The sequence below is a fragment of the Aquarana catesbeiana genome, linkage group LG03, assembly GCF_042186555.1.
Source record: "Aquarana catesbeiana isolate 2022-GZ linkage group LG03, ASM4218655v1, whole genome shotgun sequence".
Classification (NCBI taxonomy): Eukaryota; Metazoa; Chordata; class Amphibia; order Anura; family Ranidae; genus Aquarana; species Aquarana catesbeiana.
This window is the reverse complement of record NC_133326.1, coordinates 310,628,596-310,650,164: the sequence shown is the minus strand read 5'-3', so window position 1 is coordinate 310,650,164 and position 21,569 is coordinate 310,628,596. Positions and strand designations below refer to the sequence as shown.

At 43.3% G+C, this 21,569-nt stretch overlaps 1 protein-coding gene across 3 annotated transcripts in view; it reads left to right on the top strand.

Annotated features, from left to right (window-relative positions):
* CFAP54 (cilia and flagella associated protein 54) overlaps positions 1-21,569 on the top strand; it is a 545,361-nt gene that overhangs the window by 21,078 nt on the left and 502,714 nt on the right. For all 3 annotated transcript variants that reach the window (XM_073620268.1, XM_073620266.1, XM_073620265.1), the window contains exons 2-4: positions 2,484-2,589; positions 3,236-3,379; positions 14,575-14,746. In XM_073620268.1, coding sequence (XP_073476369.1) covers positions 2,484-2,589; positions 3,236-3,379; positions 14,575-14,746 — 422 coding nt within the window. The remainder of the gene's footprint in view (positions 1-2,483; positions 2,590-3,235; positions 3,380-14,574; positions 14,747-21,569) is intronic.

The window sequence follows — 21,569 nt, the reverse complement described above, 5'->3', positions numbered from 1 at the left end:
CACGATCTGAATTTCATACAACGGATTTTGTTGTCGGAAAATTTGAGAACCAGCTCTCAAATTTAGTGCGACGGAAATCCCGATGGAAAATGTCTGATGGAGCCTACACACGGTCGGAATTTCCGACAAAAGGCTCCCATCGAACGTTTTCCTTTGGAAAATCCGACCGTGTGTACGAGGCATTAGTCTTGCATGCCGCAAATCTGGCCTTTATGGATGAGTGGCAAGAAGAAAGCCATTGTTGAAAAAAAAAAGCCATAAGAAGTCCTGTTTGCAGTTTGCGCGTAGCCAAACGTGGAAGAAGGTGCTCTGATCAGATGAGACCAAAATTGAACTTTTTGGCTTAAAAGCAAAATGCTATGTGTGGTGGAAAACTAACACTGCACATCACCCTGAACACACCATGTGAAACATGGTGGTGGCAGCATCATGTTGTGGGGATGTTTTTCTTCAGCAGGGACAGAGAAGATGGTCAGAGTTGATGGGAAGATGGATGGAGCCAAATATAGGCAATCCTAGAAGAAAACCTATAATGCCCCGTACAAACGGTCGGACTTTGTTCGGACATTCCGACAACAAAATCCATGGATTTTTTCTGACGGATGTTGGCTCAAACTTGTCTTGCATACACACGGTCACACAAAGTTGTCGGAAAATCCGATCGTTCTAAACGCGGTGACGTAAAACACGTACGTCGGGACTATAAACGGGGCAGTGGCCAATAGCTTTCATCTCTTTATTTATTCTGAGCATGCGTGGCACTTTGTCCGTTGGATTTGTGTACACACGATCGGAATTTCCGACAACGGATTTTGTTGTCGGAAAATTTTATAGCCTGCTCTCAAACTTTGTGTGTCGGAAAATCCGATGGAAAATGTCCGATGGAGCCCACACACGGTCGGAATTTCTGACAACGCGCTCCGATCGGACATTTTCCATCGGAAAATCCGACCGTGTGTACGGGGCATTTGAGTCTACAAAAGATTTGAGACTGGGGCAGAGATTCGCCTTCCAGCAGGACAACGACCCTAAACATACAGCCAGAGCTACAATGGAATGGTTTAGATCAAAGCATATTCATGTGTTAGAATGGCCTAGTCAAAGTCCAGACCTAAATCTAATTGAGAATCTGCGGCAAGACTTGAAAATTGCTGTTCACAGACGCCCTCCATCCAATCTGACAGAGGTTGAGCTATTTTGCAAAGAAGAATGGGCAAAAATGTCACTCTCTAGATGTGCAAAGCTGGTAGAGACATCCCCAAAAAGACTTGCAGCTGTAATTGCAGCGAAAGGTGGTTCTACAAAGTATTGACTCAGGGGGGCTGAATACAAATGCATGCCACACTTTTCACATATTTATTTGTAAAAAATTTTGAAAACCATTTATCATTTTCCTTCCACTTTACAATTATGTGCCACTTTGTGTTGCTCTATCACAAAAAATTCCAGTAAAATACATTTACGTTTTTTGGTTGTAACATGACAAAATATGGATAAGTTCAAGGGATTTGAATACTTTTTCAAGGCACTGTATGTGTGTGTGTTGTTATTTGCTCTTTAAATAATGAAGCACAGCCATTTCCCCTTCACAGCCCCTATCGTCCATGCTTCTCCACAGTATGGAATCACAATGTGTTCTGATGATGCTCAGGTTCACCATGGTTCCTGTTTGCCAGTGCCAAGGCCATCTGTGAGCCCTACCACCCCCTTAATATAAGCAATTATAGAAGAAAATAAGATGTATATGTTTGTTACAATGTTTTGTTGCATGCCACATTAACTAAGCGGACAGAACTGTTTCAGGTCTCTTTGTGCCACCCATGCCAGTTTCTGTTTCAGAGTGAAATAGAACCTGGCACAGGGTCTGCACCTATTTAACAAAGGGATTGCAGTGGTTTTTAATATAGAAAACGGACACACATCTAAGCCAGATCGTGTATGGGATGTGGACTGTCTGCAGACAACTCACATGACTGTCTGCCCATGCAGTGATACACTGCACGAGCCGAGCTTACATGGTTTACAACCCTCTGACTTCCCTACCACACTCAGTTGAGCAGGGAGAGGAAGAGGATCAGAGTGAGCAGCTCCAGTTAAACTGATCTGTGCTGTATCTGTTACCGACACAGCATAGAGCAGAGCAGATTGCTCCTAATTATCATAGGGTCTTGCTCCCGGAGCAGCATTTGCTCCATTTTCTTAGCTTAGAAGAGTAGTACAGACAAAAGCCTTTAATTCCCTCAGTCAGCTAAAACAAATGCAAATTTAGCCTACTGCCCCTTCGTCTTTTGGGACCCTTGCTCTGCACCTAATATACAATGTCTGCATATTGATCCATTACCAGTAATCACCTGGCTTGAAGCAGTAACTGAAATAACTCAAGCTTGCAAACTGCAATGATAGCTTCTGTTTTGGAAACCGTAATGTTATGGTTTTTCATAACATTAGATTTGCATTTTTAACATACACCTCTTTTTTTACAGATCAAGTACATTGTTTCATATTTGGGTCAAGTATAAACCTCGACTGCCAGCCTGGTATTATCAAGAAAAGCTTCTTAAGGTTGGAGATAGCCTTGTTCAGATCAGAGTAAGTCAAGGTTATTCACAGGCAAATGTATCCATCAAGTCAAATACATTTCACTTTTCTTCTTTTTATCATGCATGCTGTCTATTGAAGATTATCATAAAATTGTGCTGCATTTTGCGGAGGAGATTAGTCAACATAAAGCCAGCTATTCTAGGCACATTGATGAATCATACGGTATATCACTGATGCACTTTCATTCACCCTAGTGAGAAAATTATGCTTTTAAGCCAGGAAGTAGGACTTTTATGGTCACAATAATATATATTATATCAAACGCCATTCCTTTTGTTGTAGTCTTGGATAGAGTATGAGCGTGTTAAAACCCTTGATTTTTACTGCTGTTGTTGGAGAGAATTTCCATCTGAATTATGAAAGTGACCGAAAATCCAACATTTTACAGTTGTCACTTAGTCACTTAGCACCAACATATTTCACTTAAATCAGTTATTGTCACTCCCTGTCCCTTGAATGAGCTCATAATCAGATATTTCCACCAGACTGATGCATACACTTGGAACCGTTTGGGAGGAAACAAATGAAACCAGCGGTGCTTTTGCATTGTGGTAGTATTCCAGAGTACCTGGAGGAAACCCATGCAAGCCTGGGGAATTCATTATCAATATATTATCTCATTTATATTTTCCAGGAATATAAACTCGCACTCTTTCAGTGCTTCGGCCGCTATCTGGAACAGTTTTGCTCAGCTGACATTGATGAAATTACAGATGTAGAAAAATTTAAGGCTACATTTTTTCCATCTGGAACAGATGACAAAAATGCTGGTTTGACGGTATGTACAATGTTTATTTACATATTTAACTCAAGTACAATTGATGAATTCTAATTGAAGGAATTAATTACTAATTAGGGAGCTTAAAAATGTGTATAGTGTGCTGCTGATAGTTTTTTTTTTTTTTTAGTGCTAAATTTACACCTGACCAAGCCAGGCTCAGTTTAAATTCTGGCTCAGTGTGATGGGATGACTGTATTCCTGCTAATGCTGTTATGGAGCATTGGAATGTTGGGAAAAAGGTAAGTATCATGGGGTTTAGCTCTGCTTTAATTCTAAAGCAGTGGTCTCCAAACTGCAGCCCAGGGGCCGAATGCAGCTCTTTGCTTGCCTTTTTCCAGCTATTGGGGCACTATTCCTCCCACTGACACCAACAGTAGGGTAATAATTCCTGTAATGACATCAACATTGGGGCACTATTCTTTCCACAGGTACCAACCATGGGGCACTATTGTTTCCACTGATACCAATGATGGGGCACTACAGTATTCTTTTCACTGATACCAACGATGGGGCACTATTCTTCCCACTGATACCAACAATGGAGCACTATTCTTTCCACAGATGGCAACGATGGGGCACAATTCTTAACACTGACACCAATGATGGGAAAACTATTCCTCCCACTGACACCAATGATGGGGCACTGTTCTTCCCACTGACACTAAGGATGGGGCACTATTCCTCCCATTGACACCAATGATGGGGCACTAATTCCCCTAATACCAAAGATGGGACATTGTTTACTCCCAATGATGTGACATTTTTCACTCCCACTGGACATGATCCGGCCCCGTCAAGTCTAAAGCACAGTAATCTGATCCTTTGTTTGGAAAGTTTGGAGATCCCCGTTCTAAAGCATACAATGCCATTTACACAGTTGCGCACTTCCAAGCTTGTAGCAAGAGAAATTCCTTTTTTGTTCTAGTATGACTGTGTCCCTGTGCAAAAAGCTAGGTAAATAAAGACATGGTTTGATGAGTTTGGTGTGGAGGAACTCCAATGGCCTGCAGAGAACCCTGACCTTAACCCTATTGAGCAGCTTTGGGATGAAATAGAGAGCCAAGTCCTCACAAATGCTCCTTTAGTTGAATAGGCACAAATTCCCAGAGACATTTTAAAATCTGGTGGGAAGCCATCCTAGATAAATGGAGAATGCTAAAGCTGCAAGGGGATAGGGGGCAACTCAATATTAATGACCATGGTTTGCAATGGGAATGCTCGAGTTCATATACAGTATCTCACAAAAGTGAGTACACCCCTCACATTTTTGTAAATATTTTATATCTTTTCATGTGACAACACTAAAAAAATGACACTTTGCTACAATTTAAAGTAGTGAGTGTACAGCTTGTATAACAGTGTAAATTTGCTGTCCCCTCAAAATAACTCAACACACAGCCATTAATGTCTAAACGGCTGGCAACAAAAGTGAGTACACCCCTAGGTGAAAATGTCCAAATTGGACCCAATTAGCCATTTTCTCTCTCCGGTGTCATGTGACTCGTTAGTGTTACAAAGTCTCAGGTGTGAATGGGGAGCAGGTGTGTTAAATTTGGTTTTATCACTCTCACCCTCTCATACTGGTCACTGGAAGTTCAGCATGGCACCTCATGGCAAAGAACTCTCTGAGGATCTTAAAAAAAGAATTGTTGCTCCATAAAGATGGCCTAGGCTATAAGAAGATTGCCAAGATTCTGAAACTGAGGTACAGCATGGTGGCCAAGACCATACAGCAGTATAACAGGACAGGTTCCACTCAATACAGGCCTCGCAATGGTCGACCAAAGAAGTTGAGTGCACGTGCTCAGCCTCATATCCAGAGGTTGTCTTTGGGAAATAGACGTATGAGTGCTGCCAGCATGGCTGCAGAGGTTGAAGGGTTGGGGGGTCAGCCTATCGGTGCTCAGACCATACGCTGCACACTGCATCAAATTGGTTTACATGGCTGTCGTCCCAGAAGGAAAACTCTTCTAAAGATGATTCACAAGAAAGCCCGCAAAGACTTTGCTGAAGACAAGCAGACCAAGGACATGGATTACTGGAACCATGTCCTGTGGTCTGATGAGACCAAGATAAACTTATTTGGTTCAGATGGTATCAAGCGTGTGTGGTGGCAACCAGGTGAGGTGTACAAAGACAAGTGTGTCTTGCCTACAGTCAAGCATGGTGGTGGGAGTGTCATGGTCTGGGGCTGCATGAGTGCTGCCAGCACTGGGGAGCTACAGTTCATTGAGGGAACCATGAATGCCAACATGTACTGTGACATACTGAAGCAGAGCATGATCCCCTCCCTTCAGAGACTGGGCCTGCAGGGCAGTATTCCAACCTGATAACCACCCCAAATACACCTCCAAGACGACCACTGCTTTGCTAAAGAAGCTGAGGGTAAAGGTGATGGACTGGCCAAGCATGTCTCCAGACCTAAATCCTATTGAGCATATGTGGGGCATCCTCAAACAGAAGGTGAAGGAGTGCAAGGTCTCTAACATCCATCATCTCTGTGGTGTCGTCGTGGAGGAATGGAAGAGGACTCCAGTGGCAACCTGAGAAGCTCTGTTGAACTCCATGCCCAAGAGGGTTAAGGCAATGCTGGAAAATAATGGTGGTCACACAAAATATTGACACTTTGGGACCAATTTGGACATTTTCACTTAGTTGTGTACTCACTTTTGTTGCCAGCGGTCTAGACATTAATGGCTGTGTGTTGAGGTTTTTTGAGGGAACAGCAAATTTCCACTGTTGCACAAGCTGTACACTCACTACTTTACATTGTAGCAAAGTGTCATTTCTTCAGTGCTGTCACATGAAAAGATATAATAAAATATTTACAAAAATGTGAGGGGCGTACTCACTTTTGTGAGATACTGTAGGTGGTATGGTCAGTTATCCACAAACGTTTGGCCATATAGTGTATTGATCAGACTCTCCTTTCTCTTCCCTACCAAAATAAGTTTTGTTGCTAAATAAGAAATTTGTTTGCTTTTTAAGGGTTATTTCATAAAAATTTTAATCAAAGGTAAAATAGAAAGACATGTATAAATAGAAAAAAAATGGGGCATGCTCCACTTGGTCTTTATTCTGCCATCACTTCTCTATGTTTCTAGGTTCTCAGATCTTTTGCTGCATCAATTAATTTGGTCCACTTATGTTAGTTTTTCAACATCGTAAAGCTGTAAGACTGATGTTTGCCTGGACCAATCATTGGCATTGATTTACTAATTGAAAATAGGTTGTTTACTTTGCAAGGGAATTTTGTCTTTGCAAGGGAATGCTCCTTTAGCTTAATGAATGTGGAGAAAATACACCTTGCAAAGTATACAGAATCACATGCAAGAAAAAAACAAACAAAAAAACGTATGTTTGCCTGCACTTTATCGGATGGTGGAAGTCAGCAGAGCTTCACCTCATTCACTAAGCTAAGGGAAAATACGCTTGCAAATAAACCTATTTGCCTCTAATAAATCAACCCCTGGGCACTGTGGTCAGTGTTTTTTTCTAAAACATATACCTTAGATTAGATGTTAGGTCCTTAGCATATACCAAACCATTTCTACCTAAAGTTACCAACAGCACTATCAGAAAGTTGCAGAGCACATCGAATTCTTCAGGCCTACTTCACATTTTTCCATTTCCTAAGAAATTAGTTGCATTAAAACTGAACTCTACACAGACATAAAGTACAAAAATGAATGCAGATCTGTAATGATTAATACTTCATTAAAGGCAATTTTTAAAGGCAAGCAGTGTAAGTAGCAATTTCACCTGGTGTCAGCCTCTTGCAGTCCTTATACATCATGGCTTGAATGTGAAAAAGAAGAAGCCGCACAAGAAACCAATCCGTTTATGTGCTGACAAGAAGCATGCTGATAGGAAGAGAAAGCGGAGTGTCAGATGAGCTCATCACTGCGTTGCTTGTCCTTCTACTAACAGGCTGGGGTGGGTCCAGTGTAAACTGGGCTCAGAGGAAGTGGGTTCAATAATGTTGCCCATCAGACTGAGGACTAGTGGCAAGAAGAAAGTACTGCAGGGGAAATCTCTGGCTATTGCAGCTAAAGGGAGTTTGGTTATTTTATTATTTAATGGGCTATGGATTTTTATCTTTTATTTTTGTATGGAGTTCCGTTTTAGCTAATATAGCCGCACATGAAGGTGGAAGCACATTGATCTAAGAAACATTTGTGATGAATGGGTGACCTGTCACTATCTTAAGAAGCAGTTAACGACCGATTCAGCAGTAAGCGCTAGTTCACATGGGAACGCACTTTGGGAAACCCTCATTTCATGTGCATTTCCCATACCAAATGTATGTTCCAAATGTGCTGGTTGTGTGATCTGCTGTTGGTGTCATTAGATTCCTAACGACACCCCAAATGCAGATCACAAGCGCAGTGCGTTTTTAAAAGTAGCGCATGCACTACTTTTGGTGATATCCAGTGTGATTTCAGCTCTTTTAAATGAATGGACTGAAAATCGCATCACACTGAATCGCACAGGAACTTCAAGTGAGTTCCTGTGCGATTCTGGTGGGAACTGGCACTTAAAGGGTGCCTGAGCAGGTATGAGACTGATTGGCAGGTGAAGGTTTACCCACAAGAGATAATCAAGATAGGCAGCCAGTGCTCCTCCCTCCCCAAGAGAGTCATGCGCAGGGGTGTGTGTGTGTGTGTGTGTGTGTGTGTGTGTGTGTGTGTGTGTGTGTGTGTGTGTGTGTGTGTGTGTGTGTGTGTGTGTGTGTGTGTGTGTGTGTGTGTGTGTGTGTGTGTGTGTGTGTGTGTGTGTGTGTGTGTGTGTGTGTGTGTGTGTGTGTGTGTGTGTGTGTGTGTGTTGACCAGACCAATGGTCTGATGGGAAGTGAGTGGGTCACTGTTGTGCACAGTGAAAGTTAGTATTTGAACAGGCATGTAGCCTGTACAGCCCATGCTGGGCCACTCAGCCTGAAAGCATTGATGTGGGTTGTGTTCTAAGGAAAACCCTTCTGTACAGGAACTTTTCTTTAATTAAAAGTGGGTGAGAGTCTTTGAACACTTGAAGTCTTTACACTTGAAGCTAAATCCCACACTTTAAAAAGTAAACTCCATTGATTTCACAAACTGCTTAAAGTGGTAGTAAATTTGGGCATGTTAAAAAAAAAAAAAAACTCTGCAAAGTAAAGGAATAATGTGCTAGTATGCATCGCATACTAGCACATTATGACATACTTACGTTAGAACGAAGGCCTCCAGCAGCATGCTGTCACCACTGACAGGGCTTCCATCTTTACCCGGTCTTCTTTTCGGGTTCGCATGCTCCGGCTGCCTAACTGGCCAAGCCACGATGATGCCACTCCTGTGCATGCATGCGGGAGTCATGGGCATGGCACACAGCTCTGACGAAATGGCACAGGTATGCCGTTCCTTCAGAGTGCATGCTCCGTGATATCTCCTAAACATCACAAGTTTAGGAGATATTCACTGTATCTACAGTCAAGCTTTATTATAGGCTTACCTATAGGTACAAGCCCAAAAAAAGAAGCTTACTATTATTTTAAATGTCAGTATGTAGACCTTTCACTGTACCCGTTGAATCAGCTGAGCACGTATATATGGCTTTGCTCATGATGTAAGATAGGCATTTTCTAACTTTGTGTTTTTTTTAATTAGAAAATCCTGGCATGTGTACCTCCATATTGAACTAATTCAGTTCAGCATAGGCTTAATATTAAGGGTAATTCCACTTTGGTGACGAAAAAAATAGCAAATAAAAAAATGATATAGCTTATACAATTGTGATAAAGAAAGTTCGGATAGCCGCACTCCAATACAATCACCTTTATTAAACCATATAAAATTTATGGAATATGTGATGGGAATGTTTTGTATTGTGATGTGTTTCTTTGAGTTTTTGTTGTACAATGGAAATTTTTTTTATAAAACTTACGTGATTACAAAAAAAAAAAAAAAAAACATAAAATGACAGTCCATACAGCAAATGGATGGTGAAAAGTACAACTTCAGCTAATGCGTTTCACACCTTCCCTGGTGCTTAATCATAGCTTATACAATTGCTACACAAGTCATATTGTAATTGGCTGTTATTAAAAATTACCTTTTCCTTTCAATCTGCAGTGCTGTAATTTTCTGTAAAATGTAATGCAATATGGCATCCTGGAGGAGTTCTGTACACAGATGTTGTACAGAGATCTCCCCAGAAATGTAATTTCCTGCTTGGGTGATTGACTTAGTCATTTTCCCAGAGGTCTGCACTAAGATACATGTTAGATTTTGGGTATCCCCTGCAACAAAAAAGTAAATTTTTGGTGAGATGCTCCCAAAGGGAAGTCACATCTAAAGGAATGCAGACCTTGCCAATTTCCTCATTAGAACTCTACAAGTGCAGCAGCTGATTGATAATTATAAAGTCACTCCCGTTCACTTTGCACATGGACACAGACAAATAAACAGCTATTTCTTCAGAATAACAAAAGGTAGAAATTGGGTCGGGAATGCTCAGCATGATTTAAAAATAAAGAGTTATGCCCCATACACACGAGCGGAATTTCCGGCGGAAAAATCTTGGATGGTTTTTCCGCCGGAATTCCGCTCAAGCTTGGCTTGCATACACACGGTCACACAAAAGTTCTCTGAACTTTCGACCGTCAAGAAAGCGGTGATGTACAACACTACGATGAGCTGAGAAAATGAAGTTCAATGCTTTCAAGCGTGCGTCGAATTGTTTCCGAGCATGCGTGATTTTTTGCGCGTCCGAATTGCATACAGACTAACGCATTTTCAGATAGGAAATTTTTTTTCCGACCGAAAAATAGAGAACCTGCTCTCAATCTTTTGCTGCAAAAGTCCGATGGAGCATACACACCGTCGCAATTTCCGACCAAAAGCTCTCATCGGACTTTTGCTGTCGAAATTTCTGCTCATGTGTACGGGGCATTAGGGACTTTTTTACCTGCATCGAAACAGATAGGGCAGCACACTGAAATGAATGGCCTGTCTACACACAGAACCAGTGGCGGAATTACCAGGGTCGCAACAGTCGCCGTTGCGACTGGGCCCAGCATTCCGCCATGTGGGGGGGCTCAGCGGGGTTGATCTTCACACACGGCTCTGAGCGGAGATCGTGTGTCATAGAACAATAGCACAGAGAGACACCGGTGGCATTAATGTTCGATTTATCGGTCCTCTCTGGCACGGATGAGAGAGGACACACAGCTGATTTCACGGCTCCCCCTTCTCCCCCCTCCCTCTCTGTGCTCCGCGGGAAATGTGAGCTCTTTAGCTTCACACTTGACTGCCCGCGGAGCACAGAGGAGAGGGAGGGGGGAGAAGGGGGAGCCGTGAGATCAGCTGTGTGTCCTCTCTCATCCGTGCCAGAGAGGACCGACAAATCAAACATTAATGCCGCCGGTGTCTCTCTGTGCTATTGTTCTATGACACACGATCTCCGCTCAGAGCTGTGCTGTCCTGAGAAGGCAGACAGCACTGATGGAAATTAATAGCAGGCACTGATGAGCACTAATAGCAGGCATTGATGAGCACTAATAGAAGGCACTGATGAGCACTGATAGAAGGCACTGATGAGCACTGATAGACAGCACTGATGAGCACTGATAGAAAGCACTGATGGGCACTGATAGAAGGCACTGATGGGCACTGATGAGCACTGATAGACGGCACTGATGAGCACTGATAGAAGGCACTGATGGGCACTGATGAGCACTGATAGAAGGCACTGATGAGCACTGATAGAAGGCACTGATGAGCACTGATAGACGGCACTGATGAGCACTGATAGAAAGCACTGATGGGCACTGATAGAAGGCACTGATGGGCACTGATGAGCACTGATAGACGGCACTGATGAGCACTGATAGAAGGCACTGATGAGCACTGATGGGCACTGATGGGCACTGATGAGCACTGATGAGCACTGATGAGCACTGATAAGCACTGATAGGCACTGATGAGCACTGATAGACGGCATTGATGAGCACTGATAGAGAAGGCACTGATGGGCACCGATGAGCACTGATAGAAGGCACTGATGGGCACCGATGAGCACTGATAGACGGCACTGATAGACGGCACTGATGAGCACTGATAGAAGGCACTGATGAGCACTGATAGAAGGCACTGATGAGCACTGATAGAAGGCACTGATAGACGGCACTGATGAGCACTGATAGAAGGCACTGATAGAAGGCACTGATGGGCACTGATAGAAAGCACTGATGGGCACTGATAAAAGGCACTGATGGGCACTGATAGGAGGCATTTATGGGCATTGATAGGAGGCACTGATGGGCACTGATAGGAGGCACTGATGAGCACTGATAGGCCACATTGATGAGCACTGATAGGCAGCACTGATAGGAGGCACTGATAGGTTGTACTGATGGGCACTGAGGAACACTGATAGGCAGAACTCAGGCAGTATTGATGGGATTGATGGGCAGAATTGAAGAGTCTATGGACACCCTCCCAAAATTGGAAGCCCGGGGCTCAGATGGAAGGGTGGCCCATCATGGTTTCTTGCACCAGGGCCCTGAAGGTTCTAGTTACGCCTCTGCACAGAACGCAGTATGCAGATGTGTAAACCTTGCCTCGTACCAAGCACAATTTTGAAACCGTTACATACAAGTATGTCTCACTATATGTTTTTGCTCTATTTTTGTTTTGGTTTTTTGATAACTTTGTGTCAATGTACAATGTATCAAAGCAACATAAAATGAAACAATAACAAGTTAATTGTGTTTAGGAAGCTGCTTGTAACTGGGGAATATAAGATACATAATCACCTTCCACACAGGGCTTTTCAGCTGCAGTGCATCCATCCTGGCACTTCACTGCCCCTGGGAGGCATAGGTGGAGCTTCCAGCCCTGCTGCAGTCAGCCTGTCAAAGTCTATGGCAGGCTGAGGCTGGTCAAGGTTGACCGTAGAACTGTGTGGTACCAGTGTTTGGGGACAAGGTTACGGACCCTAAAAGCTGGTGCCAATTGGTACAGAGTTCTGCTCCATCGTAGCCATAGACTTTTCCATAGATTTTGACAGGTTGATTGCAGAAGACACAGGCACAGCTGCAGTGAAATGCCAGGGTGGACACACTGCTGATAGATGACCCCATGTACAAGAGAGGGCATTTGGTGTTTTTTTTTTTTTGGTGATGCTTTCAGAATGTTCACCTGTACTTGGTACATACAGATGCATAGTGGTTCAGTATTTGTAGGTGCTTATGCTTGCCTTGCACTTCATCATGTTAAAACCTTGGAACTGCAGATCTCTTCCTATGCTACTGCTCCCCTAGGTTGGCCTTGTATTCTGAGAGAGAGTAGGTGACAGTGACATGACAATGCAGCGTTTACATTAACAGTATACACCCATAGATTAGTAATGCCTTATCAATGTGTGGGAAAAAAAGGTTCCTGAAAACTCATTTGATTCTTGTGGAAACTTTCTCAGTATACCCTGAGAGTGTGGGAATATGCTATGCAATATGCAAATATCACCTGTGGCATACCTCCTCAATTGTACAATTCAGGACGTGAGCCTCTATTCCCACAATGGCAACCTATGTGCTTTCAATCAAGGACTATGAGGAAGGGCCACAGCCACTAGCTGAGATTTGCGTTTAGTCCTGTGTTTGGGGCCCCTAACACAAAACGCTATCCATAAATTGATTGACTACGCTATCCATAAATATGAGGTGACCATTGTCTGATACTATGGATACAATCATATTTGTTTGGCAACTAGATAGTGGAAGGGGGGAGTAACTGTAAAACATAAAATAGAGTTGGTCAAAAAAACGAGGTTGGGAATTTTACCCACCTTCCCATGGTATCCTACTTTACCTATGGAAAAAAATCTGCATCTATGTTTATGACAGAAAAAACAACTACACATTTTATAGGGGCCCCAAACACATTTTTATGAGACCCTTTTCACAGAAAAGGGTCTCATAAAAATGTGAGGTATGTGCAGGCACATGCTGAGATTATCAGGCATATGTCATACTTCCAACATTGTTTGATGGAGAATAATACAAACATTTCTAGGCAAAATACGCCCTTCTTATTTGCCTGGTCATGTATCCAGCATGTCAAATTACAAACAAGTTTGGAGTCAAGAAATCAGGTGCTGGTTTGGAGTTCACTTCTGCACACATGGCTCAGTATATTCCAAAAGAAAAGCCATACGCTGATCATGTCTTCACAAGCTTTAAGATTTAAAGTAGAACTATAGGCACATTTTTTTGAGTAAGGGAGGGCTATAACTCTGGGGAGATTTAATTTTACTTCCTGTCCCATAGCCAAAACAGGAAGTGAAAGGAAATCCCTGTAAATTAAAGGAATCCTGTGGGGACCCCCAGGCCATCAGAACTAGTGTCCCCATTGGACGATTTCCCCTCTATTACATTTCTTGGGACAACCTAAAATTTGGGATTTTCTTTTACTTTCACTTTCAATGCCAATTGTAAACCGGACAAAGAGGGTGAATCTCCCTAATGGGGGCCACAGACAACAATAAAAACTTGACAGCTATTCGAATCCCTCTGCTAACGTTTTGCCTTTAGTTATACTTTAATCAGCCAACAAGCCTCAGCACATGGACCTACTCCCAGGGTCACCCCTCTTTAGGGAGACCTCATTGGTGTGTGGCTTTTCTTTTCTTCTGATACACATTCATGAATTCTGAGGCACCTTGCAAAATAATTACTAAACATATACACCACCTAAACACATTGGTTGACTGGATAGCTGTCTATAACTCTTTTATTCCTCTGGCTTAGCATGTTGGCTTCAAAAACGATTTGACCCATAAAACTGAAATAAAAACACTCCTCCACAACACCACAGAAAATTACGCTATGAGACAAGAAGAGGCATTTTTCCCTTCATATACATGGATTAGTGCCAGCATAAATATGGTGCGTCTGAATTAAGCAGTTTTAGTACTAATTTGTACATGCCCCTGTAACACAAACTATATACAGGAAAACTGGAGCCTTCATATAGTAATTCACCTTGGTAAGTAATGGATTTTTAGAAAAAAAAAATCACATTCCACTCTGTCCTTTTTTATGATTTTAAAGGTCTCCATACTTTCTTAATTGCCTTTTTTGATTGAATGCAACTATTCCAAGTTAATGTTTTACCAACAAGGCATAATTTCACTAACTTAACTGTCATGCTTTTTTTCAGTTCCATGCCCTGCAAGGCAGATGTATTTGCATGTACCAGTTGGTGAAGACCAGTGATGCTAATCTTCAAAACCAGGAATCTGTAAAGAAATGCCTTAGAATTTTGTCTTTTCTACAACTCATCATGCAGGTTGTCCTTCCACAGGAACATCTCTGTTGGTTGATTTTTAATGGTATGTATATCATGATGACTAGTTACTGGCGGTTAGCAGTTATGTGTGCAAACATCCATGTCATAAAATGAAATAACGTTAGTGTGTAATGCAGTCATTAGTCAAATATGCAGAAGTATTTATAGAATGATAATGGTAGATGATCTGGAGCTATATATCATTTGGGAAAGGAAAATGATAATAATACAGTAATTAATCTTCCACGTAGAATTAATATGAAACAAAATGAAGGAAAATAAATATATATCATAATATACACATTTAGGTAAGTTGTTCCATGTTAGATGATCTGGAGCTATATATCATTTGTAAAGGAAAAACGATAACAATACAGTAATTAATTTTCCAGGTAGAATTAATATGAAACAAAATGAAGGAAATAAATATATATAATAATATACACATTTAGATAAGTTGTTCCATGTTTGGAAACCAGTAAGTTTTTGGGGCCTCAGATGGCTGATAAATTAGGTGGCCAAGAAATAGTATCCAGAAGAGAACCAATCAGAAATGGCCATTTGTATGAATGTGAATCTTCACTATTAAATTGTTATAATATTGCAACCTTTCCTCGCAGGGATAGACATGTGTTATTTAATTGTATTCTCTTCCATTTTGGAGCTAATATATCAATCCAGTGTGGGGCTGTAAGGCTCTCATGATGCACTAATAAGAGCTGATAACTTTTCTGGAGGAAGTTAAAATTGAAATTTAACACACTCTTTGGTCTCTTTTTTTTTACATTATCTTGACAGCACCTGAAGGCCTCATGTACACTGGACATTTTGCTAACTCCCCATGACTACTTTCCTCCTGGCAGCGGAATTTTGAAGTAAAAAATACTTTACGCTTGTAAACTCGTGTAACGTGTTTAGACGCCTCAGTTGCTTGGACGTAATTTAATTTCACTGGCCAGAATAATAATTTTTGGCCATTGAAGTAAATTAACGCTCAAACGCTAGGACATATTTAGAAGCGTCTACATGTGTTTAGGCACATCAATCATTTTTTCTGCCAAAACTCCTGGATGCACAAGCTGTGGGTTGTCTTTTCTGCCTCTAAATTCCTCTACCTGCCTATGTGTGCATGGACACAACTTGCTGCTGAAATGCCACTTTTGGGTGGAATGACCCTTGTGTTATGTAAATGTAGTGCTACCCCTGCAGGAGCTGCTGGTAAATGTTGGTTATCTCCTACCCTGCACAACCAGGCACAGGAATTTCTCAATTACTCCTGAGACCAGAAGCAATCCTTGCAGCTTTATTTTGCACAGACTTGCTTCCCAGGACCAGCTAGCACTGACTGTTTGATCTAACAAAATCTCAGTTAGATCCTTGTGAATGCTCTTTGCAGGCAGGGACCGCAGACCTCTTTGGTAGTGCAGCAAAAATTGAGGTATTTCGTGCTAGCTGTCCTATTCCTGTGGCTACTGCTCCCAGTACCACCTCTTCAGGCACTGCCAGCCTACCTGGCTTCAGCTGCCCCTTTGATTCTGCGTCCATCCCAGACTGCTTGCACCCAGTCCCTTCAAGTATGCCTCTCAGTTCTCTGACTGCAACATTTACCAGCTCACGTGGCTTTCTTTCTCCCTGGAGATTTGCCTGGCAGTGATCTCCTGCTGTCCTCTCCTTGCACATGTGCCTCCTTGTCAGTATCCCTCTATGTGTCATGAAGAGGGGTCCCTTCCGCACCCAAGCCCAAGTCTGAGTTCACCCCCAGACTGGGGAGCTACTCTCAAAGGCCCTGACAGCCTAACACTCCACCTCCATCTTCCACCTGAACTCCATACTGCTTCTTCTGGGCTGACCCAGAATATTTGGGGGGGCCTGCCCCCTGCCAACTCTTCTTTTGGGGATTGGTCAGGGCCCTCAAAATACTCCAGCTAGCTCCTCCCAGACTCCTCCTAACTGATTCTGGAACCTCCTCCTAGTTTCCAGCAAGCTGGCAGGAGTTACCAGAGAAGCTGCTGCTGAGTCACTCACCCAACCCAGAAAAAAACACACAGGCTTGGCTACCAGCTAAGCCTTAAAATTTACCTACACTAACACAATTCATCCTACTCTAGCACTCTAGCAACGCTAGTGGGTGCTATATAAACATGCAAAAGTATTTAGTAGAGGCGGGAAAAAAACCCCGCCAAACTACCCTAATGCCTAGTACACACGATAGGATTTTCGGACGGAAAATGTTCAATGGGAGTTTGTTGTCGGAAATTCCGACCATGTGTAGGCACCATCAGACATTTTCCATCAGAATTTTCCATCACACAAAATTTGAGAGCTGGTTTTCAAATTTTCCAACAACAAAATCCGTTGTCGTAAATTCGGATCGTGTGTACACAATTCCGATGCACAAAGTTCCACACATGCTCGGAATCAAGCAGAAGAGCCGCACTGGCTATTGAACTTCATTTTTCTCGGCTCGTCGTATACGTTGTACGTCACCTAGTTCTTGACGTTCGGAATTTCTGACAAGATTTGTGTGAAAATCTGTGCAGTGTGCACGTGGCCTACATATGACAGTTTTTGGCGCGTCTGTTATTAGCACTAAACTAAAGCAGGTGTAAGAAGTGTTTTACTTGTTAAACCTGGTACATCTGCTTGCACAGACACAGAATACAAGTAAATAATCAAAGATCAAGTAATCTTTGAGCAAAAAAGACTAACCTAATCTATTGGTTTATGAGTGGATACTCATACCATCACGTTGCTCTGTTTACCTTTTATTATTATTATTGATAAACAAGAGTGATTTTAACTGCACTTCTGTCTCGGTCTGATTCATGGTTTCTGACAGTAGGCGAAGGCCATGGATTCAGAAGATGCAGTCAATCCAGTTGTTGGTAATATTTTTTCCAGGTTGGATGAGCAGGATCACCAAATGGATCAGTTTGCCTTAGCGTTACAGGCGCTCCTGAATTGCACAGCTCACCTGGTATCTCCCACTGGTTGCTCCGGTACAACCTGTGTTGTAGGCCATCCCTGCTGCTGCTCCAGTCTCTGTGCAGGCACCCGCCTTGAGTGTTACCTCTATAAGAGGTATGTCTGGTTCCAATCCGCTTCTCCAGCAATTAGGGGGCAATCTAGTTCAATGCAGAGGGTTTCTCAATCAGGTTGAGATATACTTCAAGATGTTGCCCCAGGCGTTTTCCGTGGACAGAAGCAAAGTAGGTTTTGTGATATCTTTGCTTTCTGAGAGAGCCTTAGCTTAGGCAAACCCTCTATGGGAAACACAAAAACCCATTGTCCTGAGTTACCTAGAGTTTGTGGCTTCCTTTAAAAGGCTATTTGATGTTCCCACACGCTCTGCTTCTGCTACCAAGTGCCTCATGTCCATCAAGCAGAGTACGAGAACTGTTTCCGATTATGCCATTGGATTTCATACTCTGGCACAGAGGTTGCGTGGAACAGTGAGGCCCTCGTGGCTGCTTTTTCTCAGTCTCTCGGATACCATTAAAGATGAGATAGCAGCCCGAGATATAACCACTGAACTGGAGAAGTTGATCACGTTTGCCATCCTCATTGACTCCAGACTCAGAGGAAGACTCTCTTTTAAGGAACGCTTGCGGAAGCCTCCTATACATTTTTCTCCGAGCTTTGCAGTCCCACCCTTGCCTCCCTCATCTCCCATTCCTCCTGGTACCGAGTCGGTCAGTGAAGATGAATCCATTAACTTGGGCTTCACACGTCTCTCTGCAGTTGAGAGAACCTTTAGAAGGAGGGAGAGATTGTGCCTTTATTGTGGTCAGGCAGGTCACTTTTTGAAGTCTTGTTCTACCTGTCCAGGGAACACCCGAACCTTGAGGTCCTGTAGCGGACAGACCTTAGGTGGCATTGTTTCGTCTCCAGTTATACAGAAGGATAAGCCTCTGGTCCTGGTTATCCTTTCTTGGTCTGAGTAGTCCGTTGAGATACAGGCTCTAATTGACTCTGGGGCTACAGGCCTGTTCATTGATGCTGCCTTTGTATCTAAACACTTGATTCAGCTGCAGCTTCATGCCACTCCACTTGCCATTGAGGCTCTTGATGGAAGACCTTTACAGCCTGCCCATGTGACTCATGAGACTGTTCTGTTGTCCATGACCGTAGGGGCTCTTCACCATGAGATAATCCAATTCCAAGTTATTTCCTTACCTAAGTTTCCGCTGGTTATTGGTTATCCTTGGTTACAGAGGCACAGCCCCTCTTTTGATTGGCTTCGTGTTGAGGTTCTCTCCTGGTCGCCACAATGAAGTAAGACATGTTTCCAGAGTGTGGCTAAGGTCCTATGCACCTCTTCACTCCTCTCCCTGCCAGAGGAATACTGCGATTATAGCGATGTCTTTGACAAAGGTCAAGCCGGTAATTTGCCTCCACACCAGTCATATAATTGCGTAATTGACCTTCAACCTGGTGCCGTACCCCCTCGTGGCCGGGTTTACCCTTTGTCGGTCTCAGAGGATAAGGCCATGGAGGAGTGTGTTGCAGATGCACTTTCTCGAGGATTCATCCGCAAGTCCTCCTCTCCTGCTGGTGCTGGTTTCTTCTTTGTGAAGAAGAAGAGTGGTGAACTGAGACCTTGTATTGATTATAGGGGTCTCAATCGTTTCACGATTAAGAATGCTTATTAAATTCCGTTGATTACTGAGTTATTTGACCTCCTCAAGGGAGCAACGGTTTTCACAAAGCTTGATTTGAGAGGAGCATGCAATCTCGCGAGGATCAAGGAGGGCGAGGAATGGAAAACTGCGCTTAATACCAGAACAGGCCATTATGAGTACCTTGTAATGCCATTTGGCCTTTGCAACGCTTCGGCAGTTTTCCAGGAATTTACCAACGATGTCCTCCGAGATTTGTTGCAGCTATGTGTGGTGGTTTATCTCGACAATATCCTCATTTTTCCCAAGTCCCTAGAGAGCCACCACACAGATGTCTGTCGCTTCAGACGCTGAGAGAGAACAGTCTCTATTGTAAATTGGAGAAGTGAATTCCATCGTGAACACGTTAAATTCCTGGGTTATGTTATTTTCACTGCTGGCTTTTCGATGGACCCAGAGACACTTTCAGCAGTCCTATAGTGGCTCTGACCCTTGGGTATACGTACTCTGCAACACTTTCTTGGCTTTGACAATTATTATCCAAAGTTTATTCGTAACTTCTTGTCCCTGGTCAAGCACCTGACTGATATGACCAGAAAGGACAGTAACCCACAGAGTTGGTCTCTGGAATCCATTAGAAAAAATCTAAAGGCTGCCTTTGTTTCTGCCCCTGTGTTGGCACATCCTGATCCTACGTTATCCTTTATCCTTGAGGTTGATGCTTCTGAGACTGGAGTTGGCGCCCTTCTGTCTCAACGTCCTAACTCTGAGAGCGCTATGCATCCTTGTGGCTACTTTTCCAAGAAATTGTCACCTGCGGAATGCAATTACGAGATTGGGGACAGAGAGTTGTTAGCGATCATTTTAGCCCTGAAAGAATGGAGGCATCTCCTCGAAGGTACCACTGTGCCAGTTCTCATTCTTACTGACCATAAGAATCTCACATTCTTGTCTGAGGCTAAATGAAGGGCGTGATGGGCTCTTTTCTTGTCAAGTTTCAATTACATTGTCTCATTCTTACCCGGTACTAAGAATGTAAGGGCTGACGCTTTGTTGCAACAGTTTTCCTCCACTTCCAAGATGGAATCGGTTCCTGTGATTCCTCCTGATTGTATTCTGGCTACGGTTCGCACCAGTCTCACTTCTCCTTTGGGTGACAAAATTCAGGTCCATGCTCCTCCTGAGAAACCTTGTGACCGTTGCTCTGTCCCTGAGAGTCCCTGTACTGCCGTGCTCCAGACTTACCATTTTCCCAAGGATGCTGGCCACCCTGGAAAGAATCAACTCTTTTGGGCCATTTCCTAACAATTCTTGTGGCCTAGTGCTGATGTAGCCACCTTAATAGCTGCTTGTTCCGTGTGTTCTCAGGGTAAGACACCACTACACCTTCCAGTGGGCCTCCTACAACCCATACCCAATGGAGAGAGGCCTTGGACCCACCTGTCCATGGATTTCATTGTGGAGTTACCCAACTCTCAGGGCAACACAGTTATCCTTGTGGTGGTTGATCGGTTTTCGAAGATGTCTCATTGTATTCCACTTAAGAAGTTGCCCACATCTAAGGAACTGGCTTCCATTTTTGCTCGGGAGATCTTTCACTTACATGGGCTACCCAAGGTGATCGTCTCGGACAGGGGTAGTCAGTTTGTGTCCCGGTTCTGGTGAGCCTTTTGTGCACTGTTGGGAATTCAGCTTTCTTTCTCCTCTGCATACCACCCACAGTCTAATGGGGCCATAGAACGAGCCAACCAGACCTTGGAGCAGTTTCTACGTTGCTATATTTCTGACCATCATAACAACTGGTCATACCTCTTACCTTGGGTGGAGTTTGCTCACAATAGTGCCTTGAATTCTGCTTCTGATTGTCCCCGTGTATGGCAAACTATGGTTTCCAACCATCCATGTTGCCTGACTCATTTGTTTCGCAGAGCATCCCTGTGTTAGAGGAGCATCTCCGTGGTCTTTGTTCCACTTGGGCACAAGTCCAGGAGGCTTTGTGACATGCCAGTGATAGGCACAGACTCCACGCTGACCGCAGATGCCTGCCTGCGCCTTCCTTCCAGGTTGGGGACAGGATCTGGCTGTCACCTCGCAAGCTCTGACTCTGTGTTCCCTCACTGACGTTGGACCCCCCGGTTTATTGGGCATTTCTGTATTCTCCGCAGGATTAACCCAGTGGCTTACGCTTTAGACCTTCCTTCTAATATGCGTATCTCAAATGTATTCCATGTCTCCTTATTAAAACCG